The sequence below is a fragment of the Hemiscyllium ocellatum genome (genome assembly GCF_020745735.1).
Source record: "Hemiscyllium ocellatum isolate sHemOce1 chromosome 27 unlocalized genomic scaffold, sHemOce1.pat.X.cur. SUPER_27_unloc_3, whole genome shotgun sequence".
Taxonomy (NCBI): domain Eukaryota; kingdom Metazoa; phylum Chordata; class Chondrichthyes; order Orectolobiformes; family Hemiscylliidae; genus Hemiscyllium; species Hemiscyllium ocellatum.
Genome location: NW_026867498.1, coordinates 3,060,284 through 3,070,718, shown reverse-complemented (window position 1 = coordinate 3,070,718; position 10,435 = coordinate 3,060,284). Strand labels below are relative to the sequence as shown.

The window sequence follows — 10,435 nt, the reverse complement described above, 5'->3', positions numbered from 1 at the left end:
CCCACAAAGAGGCATTTTATCTGCATCTATCTTGTCAAGCCCCTTTCAGAATTCTATCGGTTTCAATAGAGGTATACAGCACAGCAACAGACACTTCGGTACAATTCGTCCATGCCCACCAGGATTCCAAACTAACCAGTCCCCCCTTGCCTGCATTTGGTCCATTTCCCTCTAAACCTTTCTATTCATGTACCCATCCAAATGCTGTTTCAATGTGTCACTGTACCTGCATCTACCACATCCTCAGCAAGTTCATTCCACATGCAAATCACCCTCTTTCAAATCGTTTGCCCTCCGCTTCCTTTTAAACTCTCTCCTCGCAGTAAAAAAGTCCTCTAGTTTTGAGTTCCCCTACGCTAAGCAAGAGCCATTTTCTATTCACTTCCCTCCACTCCTCATGATTTTTCAATCTCAATGAGGTCAACCCCCAACCTCCTGTGCTCAGTGAATAAAGTCCCAGTCTCCTTATAACTCAAACCCTCCAGAACTTACAACATCCTGGTAAATTTTATTAAACCCTCTCTAATAGTATTCTTCCTATTACAGGGCCACCAGAACTGTACTCAGTACTCTGGAAGTGGCTCACCAACATCCTGTACAACCTCAACATGATGTCCCAACCCCTATACTCAGTGGTGTGAACAATGAAGGCAATGTTGCAAAATGCCGCCTTTCCCCCTGTCTAGCAGTGATGCAACTTCCCAAAGAACTACGTAACCTGAACACTGCCTCCCCACCCACCGCAATGTCTATCTGTTCTCGAACACGACTCATGGCCCAACCATTATCTGTACAAGTCCCTGTCTTAGCAAAAATGCAAACCCCTTGCTTTTATTAAGCTTCTCTCTCACACACATACTATCTCTCAGACAGACACACACACACCTCTCAACACTCTCTCACACTCACAGCCTCATACTCATCACACTCTCACTTTCCCAAGCATATGCACACACACTTCTGTGCACACTCACAGCACACGCACATGCACACTCTCTCATGCACATACACACACTACTCTTTGGGGTGAAATTGTATTGGCAGAATTATATTTGCAGATACATTCAATTTTGTTCAAAAGCACAGTCTGCAGGCAGTCAATCCATGTAATATTTTACAAATTTCGACTTTGGAAACAGAACCGGTCTGATTCAAGATTGGAATACTGACAGACTCAAATCTCACACCTTTAATGCATTGTCTGAGCGGAGATGCTTTTTTTTATAAAACCTTATGTCATCTCAAGAACATTGTTACCATATTAATGAACCAAAGCCCACCCCATTCTAAGAGATGAAGACTATCTAAGTTTGTTCAATATACTCTATCAGTTGCATGACACTGATCTTTTGATATAAGTTCTGTGTCTTATGATGCTGTTCTATGAGGCTTATGTGTTGATGAGGCAAGATGGTACAGATGAGGCGATGGAGAATTTCAGATCACCAAGGAAGGATTGAAAGAGAGAGTTAAGAAGAGCAAAGAGAGGCACTCGAGCAGCCTTTAGCAAATAGAATAAAGGAGAACCCTAAAGCTTCCCATAGGTATGTGAGGAATAAAAGGTTTGATTAGGGTAGGAATAGGGCCAGTCAAAGACAGAAGCGGGAAGTTGAGTGTGGACACTGTAGAGATCGGAGAGGTGCTAAATGAACATTTCTCATCGGTGTTCACTCAGGAAAAGAATGAGGTACGAGATATTAGACTCGAAAGTATCAAGGTTAGTTACACACAGGTGTTATCAATTCGAGAAGGAGTGAAAGTAGACAAGTCCCCTGGGCTGGATGGGATTTATCCAAGGATTCTCTGGGAAGCTAGGGAGGAGATAGCAGAGCCTTTGCTTTGATATTTGAGTCGTCATTGTCGACAGGTTTAGTACCTGAGGACTGGAGGATTGCAAATGTTGTGCCCTTATTCAAGAGGGAGCATAACTACAAATTGAGAGGTGATAGCTTTAAGACAGATGTCAGAGGCAAGTTCTTTACACAGAGAGTGGTAAGGGCGTGGAATGCCCTACCTGCTAAGGTAGTCAACTCAGCCACATTAGGGAGATTTCAACAATCCTGAGATAAGTGCATGGATGATTTTGGGATAGTGCAGGGGACGAGCTGAGAATAGTTCACAGGTCGGCACAACATCGAGGGCCGAAGGGCCTGTTCTGCGCTGGATTGTTCTATGTTCTAAACTTAGTGCAGGAGGCTGAAAGAAATGAGCAGCTTTAAAACAAAACCTCTTGGAGCTCAAAGCTTTCAATGAGAGTCTGAGCCAGTAGTAAGTTCAGGTAACCTTTATTGCAACCAACTTTGTTACAGTTTCAGATCCCCCAGCAAAAAGGCAGAGAAAAAGTAGTTGCTTTTTGAACAGCTCAAGGTGAAAGTGCACACACCACACCTCCCCTGGCCCCATCCCCACCCCCCTCCTGTCTTTTACTATTGGCCAGCACAAGTTGTCCCTTTGTACTGGATCCTTGGTACAGCTGTAACCCGGAGGAAGTGTTGCCTCACGCAGCAATTTTAACCCATACCCTGTCTCCAGTAAGTTTCTCCCCGCTCTTTTGCCAGGAAGGGGCAGTGTATAGTCAACCAGACTGCTGTGGATCTGGAGTCACGTGTCGGGCAGACCAGGTAAAGGATGCAGCTGGAACGACTTGAGTGTATCCTTTCCCACAATGGTGGTTCCCTTCCCTAACAAGGGAGAGAGGGAATCAGATGGGGGCTTTCTCCCCTGCACCACCTCCTCCCTGAAACGGTCTCATCGTTAGATTCTGAACTCCACATTTCTGACCGAATACCAACTCTGCCATCTGTGGTGGCGGGATTCGAACCCAGGAGTCCCCGGAACCGGGTTGATATTCCAATCGATAATGGGACTCGGCCGTCACTCCTTCAATCCCCCTGCGATGGCACGTGAACTCGCTGGTGGCTCTGCAGGTGGGAGGGCGGGTGAAACCCTTCCCGCACTGAGAGCAGATGAACGGCCTCTCCCGGTGTGGATCCGCTGGTGCCTCAGCAGGGAGGGAGGAAGATGTGCTGAAGGCCTTCCTGCACTGAGAGCAGGTGTACGGTCTCTCCCCGGTATGGATCCGCTGATGCTTCATCAGGGAGGAGATGTCGGTCAAGGCCTTCCCGCACTCGGGGCAGCTGAAGGGCCTCTCCCCCGTGTGGATCCGCTGGTGTCTCCGCAGGTGGGAGGAGCAGGTGAAGGCTTTCCCGCACTGAGAGCAGGTGTACGGTCTCTCCCCCGTGTGGATCCACTGGTGGGTCAGCAGGGAGGAGGAATATCTGAAGCCCTTCCTGCAATGAGGGCAGGTGTACGGTCTCTCCCTGTGTGGACATGCTGGTGGGTCAGCAGGTGGTAGGATGTGCTGAAGGCCTTCCACACTGAGAGCAGGTAAAGGACCTCTCTCCCCGTATGGACACGCCAGTGGATCCGCAAGGTGGAGGAATACCTGAAGGCCTTCCACACTCGGGGCAGCTGAACGGCCTTTCCCCTGTGGAAACGCTGGTGGGTCCGCAAGGTGGAGGAATACCTGAAGGCCTTCTCACACTCAGGGCAGCTGAACGGCCTCTCTCCCGTGTGGACCTGCTGGTGTCTCAGCAGGGTGGAGGAAGTGCTGAAGGCCTTCCCGCACTCTGGGCAGCTGAAGGGCTCTCCCCCGTGTGGCCCCGCTGGTGGGCCAGCAGGTGGGAGGAATGTCTGAAGGCCTTCCCGCACTCGGGGCAGGGGAATGGCCTCTCCCCAGTGTGAGTGCGCCGATGAGTCTCCAGGGCAGACGGGACACGGAAGCCTTTCCCACAGTCACCACACTTCCACGGTTTTTCCACAAAGTGGGATTCCTCGGGTTTCTCCATGGCCACAGCTTCAGCTGCACACAAACACGTATGGAGCCCTCACTGCCGTGAAATCCCCTTCCAAGGACGTATAACTGTTTCAGGCTCCACACACAGTGCGCTGCAACAGTGGGGTCTCTTGTCCAGTCCCATTGATGCTGAAAACGTCTTCAAACAGGAACCAAAAAGCGTTGATCCGTCTCACAGAATCACAGTCAAAAATTGTTGTGGTCCTGATGGATTGAGTGACTGTCAGACATTGACATCAAAGTGAGGACTGCAGACGCTGGAGAGTCAGTCAAAAATGTGGCGCTGGAAAAAGCACAGCAGGTCAGGCAGCGTCTGAGGAACAGGACAGTCAATGTTTCAGGCATAAGCCCTTCATCCGTTGATTTTGAAACTTCAGTCTTCAGATTTTCAAATACTCTGCAAAAAGAGATTACAAAAGTCATCACTATCAGTGCAGGGTAGAAATTCAGAACAGTAGTAGAAATTCTACTTTCTGCAGAATATTCTTTTGCTGTTCCACAAAATTTAAAGCACCATCCCACTCTCCCTTCCCCTCTGTTCTCACTCTGCTCTAACACACTTCAGTCAAACTCTTCTGCTTCCCAGTCAGGAGAAAGTGAGGATTGCAGGGCTCTTCAGGGCTCACGCCTGAAACCTCGATTCTCCTGCTCCTTGGATGCTGCCTGACCTGCTGCGTTTTCCAGCAACACATTTTCAGCTGCTTCCAGTCAGGGCAAAACATGCTCTGAAAGTCCAGCCTTCACAACCACACTTCTGCTTTCACTGAAGGAATTAGAGTCACACAGCACAGAAACAGACCTTTAGCTCAATCTGTCTGAGTTGACCAGATATCCTAAATTAATCTAGTCACGTTTGCCATCACTTGGCCCTATATGGGCCGGTGCTGGCAGCTGGGACTAAATTGGGTCGGCTGTCATGTGCAATAGAGCTAAGGGAGAGCTTATCTGTAATGGATTGAACTGAATTGCATTTTGGGACTTTATGATGTTATTGAGTAGCCATTACTGTTACAAATACAAACTCTATAAAAGGAAATATTGATAAAGTTTTACCTTACTTGCTGCAGCACGGGCTCCAGCGGCGGGAACAGGCCGCGGACACACTTCCGGCTTCGGTATGGCCACGCCTCCTCCGGCGCCAATGCGACACGTAAACCACGCCCCTTCCGAACGCTGCAAGTACACCCCGCCCCTCAGGACAAAGTCCCGCCTCTTGGAAACAAACCTCTTTCCCCTCGAGCACCAAAACCCGCCCCTTCAACGCGGTCCCCCACGCGAGTCAAAACCACGCCCCCTGCCCCTCACGCAATCGCCCACAAAGCCGCGCGCCTCCAGGGTCAACGCCTCGCCCCGCCTACTCGCGCGCGACCCTCCATGAGACAGGCCCCACCCATGAACAGCACCCTCCCGCTAAAACCCGCCCCTGGCTAAACCCCTCCCCTCCGGGAAAGCCCCGCCCACCCAGGTGTATTTGGAAACACTAGCTTCTTTAGCGCTGCTCCTTCTGCGGGAGCTGTGCTGCAGGATCATAAGACACAGAATTAATAGCAAAAGATCACAGTGTCATGCAACCGAGGCAAGGCATGGAATAGGGAGAGATATCAGCTGAACCCGTGGCTGCAAGGATGGTGGTGGAGGAAGGGTTTCAGATTTTTGGATAATTGGGGTCATTCTGGGGAAGGTGGGACTTGTACAAACAGCACAGTCTTCACTTGAACCAGGGTGGGAATATCCTGGGTGGGAAATTTGCTGATGCTGTTCAAGTGAGCTTAAACCAGCTCAGCAGGGGGATGGGAACCGGGGTGTAGCTACAATGCACAGGAGGATGAGAGGAGGGAGGACAGGGACAGGATTTCAGGGTCACAGGAAAGTGCTAGCAGACAGCGAAGTGGTTTGAACTGTGTCTACTTCAATGCTAGAGTATTCGCAAGGTAGGTGAGCTCGCAGCACGGCTAGGTACCTGGGACTTGGATGTTGTGGCCATTTCGGAGACAGGATAGAGCAGGGTGAGGAATGGATTTGCAGGTTCCAGGGTTTTGATCTTTCATTAAGAACAGGAAGGTGGTAAAAGAGGGAGTGGCGTGGCCTTGTTAGTCAAGGATAGGAAAATGGTGGCTGACAGATCGTTTGATGAGGACTCGTCTACTGAGGTAATGTGGGCTGAGGTTAGAAACAGGAGAGGAGAGGTCAAACTGCTGAGAGATTCTTTTTTAAAATAGGCCTCCACAGAGTTCCAGGGAGGTGGAAGAGAGGATTAGCAAAATTATTCTGGGTAAGAGTGAATGGAACAGGGTGGACATTATGGGGGACTTTAACTTCCCCAACACTGGAAATGCTTTCACTCTAATACGTCGTATGGATCAGTTTTTGTCCAGTGTGTGCAGGAGGGTTTTCTGACACAGTATGTCGAAGAGCTGACAAGAGGGAGGTCACTCTGGATCTGGTGCTTGGTAATGAACCAGGCCTGGTGTTTGATTTAGTGGTAGGTGAGCACTTTGGAGAGAGTGACCATAATTCAGTTAGATTTCATTTAGCGATGTAAAGGGATAGGAACATGCCACAGGTCAAGAGTTATCGATGGGGCAAGGGCAATTATAATGCAATTAGGCAAGTCTTAGGATGCATAGAATAGGGTAGCAAAATGCAGGGGATAAAGACAATTGAAACTTGGAGCTGGTTTTAGGAACAGATATTGTGTGTCCTTGATAGGTATGTCCCTGTCAGGCAGGGAGGAAGTGATAAGGTAAGGGAACCGTGGTTTACAACAGAAATTGCATCTCTTGTTACAAAGAAAAAGGAGGCTTGTGTTGTTGAGGCACGATGGTTCAGATGAGGCGATGGAGAGTTACAGATCAGCTAGGAAGAATTTAAAGAGAGTTAAGAGCAAAGAGAGGACATGAGCAGTCTTTAACAAATAGAATAAAGGAGAACCCTAAAGCTTTCTATAGTATGTGAGGAATCAAAGGATGATTAGGGTAGGAATAGGGCCAATCAAAGCCAGAAGTGGGAAGTTGAGTGTAGGCCCTGTGGAGATTGGAGAGGTGTTAATGAATCTCTCTCATCGGTCTTCACTCAGGAAAAGGAGAATATTGTAGAGGAGAAGAATGAGGTACGAGATATTAGACTCGAAAGGATCGAGGTTAGTTGCACACAGGTGTTATCAACTCTAGAAGAGTGAAAGTAGACAAGTGCCCTGGGCCGGATGGGATTTATCCGAGGATTCTCTGGGAAGCGAGGGAGGAGATAGCAGAGCCTTTGGCTTTGATATTTGAGTCGTCATTGTCTACGGGTTTAGTACCAGAGTGGAGGATTGCAAATGTTGTGCCCTTGTTCAAGAAGGGCAGCAGAGATGACCCAGGTAATTATAGACCAGTGAGCCTTACTTCTGTTGAAGGACAGCTTTTGGAAAGGAATATTAGAGATAGGATTTATAATCATTTAGCAAGCAACAATTTGATTTCAGATAGTCAACATGGTTTCATCAAGGGCAGGTCATGTCTCACAAACCCCTCAGGTTTTTTGAGAAGGTGACCAAGCATGTAGATGAATGTAGAGCAGTTGACGTGGTACATGGACCTCAGTAAAGCCTTTGATAAGGTTCCACATGGCAGGCTGTTGGAGAAAATGCAGAGGCATGGGATTGAGGGTGATTTAGCAGTTTGTATTAGAAACTGGCTTTCTGAAAGAAGGCAGCGAGTGGTGGTTTATGGAAAATATTCAGCCTGGAGTCCGGTTACTAGTGGTGTGCCACAAGGATCTGTTTTGGCTCTATTGCGGTTTGTCATTTTTATAAATCGTTTAGACACAGGCATAGGTGGATGGATTAGTAAATTTGCAGACGATACTAAAGTCGGTGGAGTAGTGGACAGTTTGGAAGAATGTTACAGGTTGCAGGGGGACTTGGATAAACTGCAGAATTGGGCTGAGAGGTGGTAAATGGAGTTCAATGCAGCTAAATGTGAGGTGAGATTCACTTTGGGAAGAATAACAGGAAGGCAGAGATCTAGGAGTCCATGTGCGTAGATCCCTGATCTATGCCACCCAGGTGGATAGTGCTGTTAAGAAGGCATACGGTGTGATCGGTTTCATTCGGAGAGGGATTGAGTTCCGGAACTGCAATATCATGCTGCAACTATACAAAACGCTGGTGCAGCCACACTTGGAATATTGTGTATAGTTCTGGTCCCCCTATTTCAGGAAGGATGTGGAAAACATTGGAAAAGGAGCAGAGGAGATTTATCAGTTTGTTGCCTGGTCTGGAGGGGGGGGCTTATGAGGAAAGGCTGAGAGACTTGGGTCTTTTCTCATTGGAAAGAGGAAGGCTAAGGGGGGATTTGATAGAGACATACAAGATGATCAGAGGATTAGATAGGGTAGACAGAGAAAGACTTTTTCCTAGGATGATGACGTTAGCTTGTACGAGAGGGCATAAATTCAAATTGAGGGGTGATAGCTTTAAGACAGATGTCAGAAGCAAGTTCTTTACACGGAGAGTGGTAAGGGTGTGGAATGCCCTACCTGCTAAGGAAGTCAACTCAGCCACATTAGGGAGATTTAAACAATCCTGAGATAAGTGCATGGATGATTTTGGGATAGTGTCGGGGACGAGCTGAGACTAGTTCACAGGTCGGCACAACATTGAGGGCTGAAGGGCCTGTTCTGCGCTGGATTGTTCTATGTTCTAAACTTAGTGCAGGAGGCTGAAAGAAATGAGCAGCTTTAAATCAAAAACCTCTTGGAGCTCAAAGCTTTCAATGAGAGTCTGAGCCTGGTGGTAAGTTCAGGTAACCTTTATTGCAACTTGGTAACTTTGTTGCAGCTTCAGATCACCCCAGCAAAAAGGCAGAAAAAAAGTAGTTGCTTTTTGAACAGCTCAGGGTCAAAGTGCACACACCACACCTCCCCTGTCGATAATGGGATTCGGCCGTCACTCCTTCAATCCCCCTGCGATGGCACATGAACTCGCTGGTGGCTCTGCAGGTGGGAGGAGTGGGTGAAGCCCTTCCCACATTCGGGGCAGGTGAAGGGCCTCTCCCCGGTGTGGATCCGCTGGTGGGTCAGCAGGGTGGAGGAACTGCTGAAGGCCTTCCCACACAGAGCAGGTAAAGGGCCTCTCCCCCGTGTGGACCCGCTGATGCCTCATCAGGGAGGAGATGTGGGTAAAGGCCTTCCCGCATTCGGGGCAGCTGAAGGGCCTCTCCCCGGTGTGGACATGCCGATGGCTCCACAAGGCAGAGTCGTGGGTAAAGGCCTTCCCACACTCAGGGCAGCTGAAGGGCCTCTCCCCCGTGTGGACGCGCCGGTGGGTCCACAAGTTGAATGAATACCTGAAGGCCTTCCCACACTCAGGGCAGCTGAACGGCCTCTCTCCTGTGTGGATCCGCCGATGGGCCAACAGGGCAGAGAAAAACAGGAAGGCCTTCCCGCACTCGGGACAGCTGATGGAGTTTTCTCCCATGTGGCCCCGCAGGTGGGCCAGCACGTGGGAGGAATGTCTGAAGGCAGTCAGTGCAGGGGAATGGCCTCTCCCCAGTGTGACTGCGCCAATGAGTCTCCAGGGCAGATGGGACACGGAAGCCTTTCCCACAGTCCCCACACTTCCACGGATCTTCCATAGGGCGGGATTCCTCAGATTTCTCCATGGCCACAGCTTCAGCTGCACACAAACACTTGTAGAGCCCCTCCCTGCCGTGAAATCCCCTTCCCAGGCTGTATAGCTGTTTGAGGCTCCACACACAATGCGCTCCAACAGTGGGGTCTCTTGTCCAGTCCCACTGATGCTGAAAATGTCTTCAAACAGGAACCAAAAAGCGTTGATCCCTCTCACAGAAATCACAGTCAAAAATTGTTGTGGTCCCGATGGATTGAGTGACTGTCAGACATTGACATCAAAGTGAGGACTGCAGACGCTGGAGAGTCAGTCAAAAAATGTGGCGCTGGAAAAACAGCAGGTCAGGCAGCGTCCGAGGAGCAGGAGAGTCAATGTTTCGGGCATAAGCCCTTCATCTGTTGATTTTGAAACTTCAGTCTTCAGATTTTCAAATACTCTGCAAAAAGAGATTACAAAAGTCATCACTATCAGTGCAGGGTAGAAATTCTACTTTCTGCAGAATATTCTTTTGCTGTTCCACAAAATTGAAAGCACCATCCCACTCTCCCTTCCCCTCTGTTCTCACTCTGCTCTTACACACTTCAGTCAAACTCTTCTGCTTCCCAGTCAGGAGAAAGTGAGGATTGCAGGGCTCACGCCCAAAACGTCGATTCTCCTGCTCCTTGGATGCTGCCTGACCTGCTGCGCTTTTCCAGCAACACATTTTCAGCTGCTTCCAGTCAGGGCAAAACATGCTCTGAAAGTCCAGCCTTCACAACCACACTTCTGCTTTCACTGAAGACAATTAGAGTCACACAGCACAGAAACAGACCCTTTAGCTCAATCTGTCTGAGTTGACCAGATATCCTAAATTAATCTAGTCACATTTGCCATCATTTGGCCCCTATATGGGCCCGGTGCTGGCAGCTGGGACTAAATTGGGTTGGCAATCATGTGCAATAGAGCTAAGGGAGAGGCTAATGGGAACA

At 49.0% G+C, this 10,435-nt stretch overlaps 1 protein-coding gene across 1 annotated transcript; it reads right to left on the bottom strand.

Moving 5' to 3' along the window:
- Window positions 1–8,691: 8,691 nt before the first annotated feature.
- LOC132808040 (gastrula zinc finger protein XlCGF67.1-like) lies at window positions 8,692–9,634 on the bottom strand. The gene has a single exon (XM_060821950.1). The coding sequence runs from the start codon at window positions 9,312–9,314 to the stop codon at window positions 8,784–8,786; it is 531 nt and encodes a 176-aa protein (XP_060677933.1). The 5' UTR covers window positions 9,315–9,634; the 3' UTR covers window positions 8,692–8,783.
- Between the last annotated feature and the right edge of the window lie 801 nt (window positions 9,635–10,435).

What these genes read in the sequence shown, in the direction of transcription:
- LOC132808040 (XM_060821950.1), bottom strand. Translation starts at nt 9,314, where the DNA reads ATGGGAGAAAACTCCATCAGCTGTCCCGAGTGCGGGAAGGCCTTCCTG.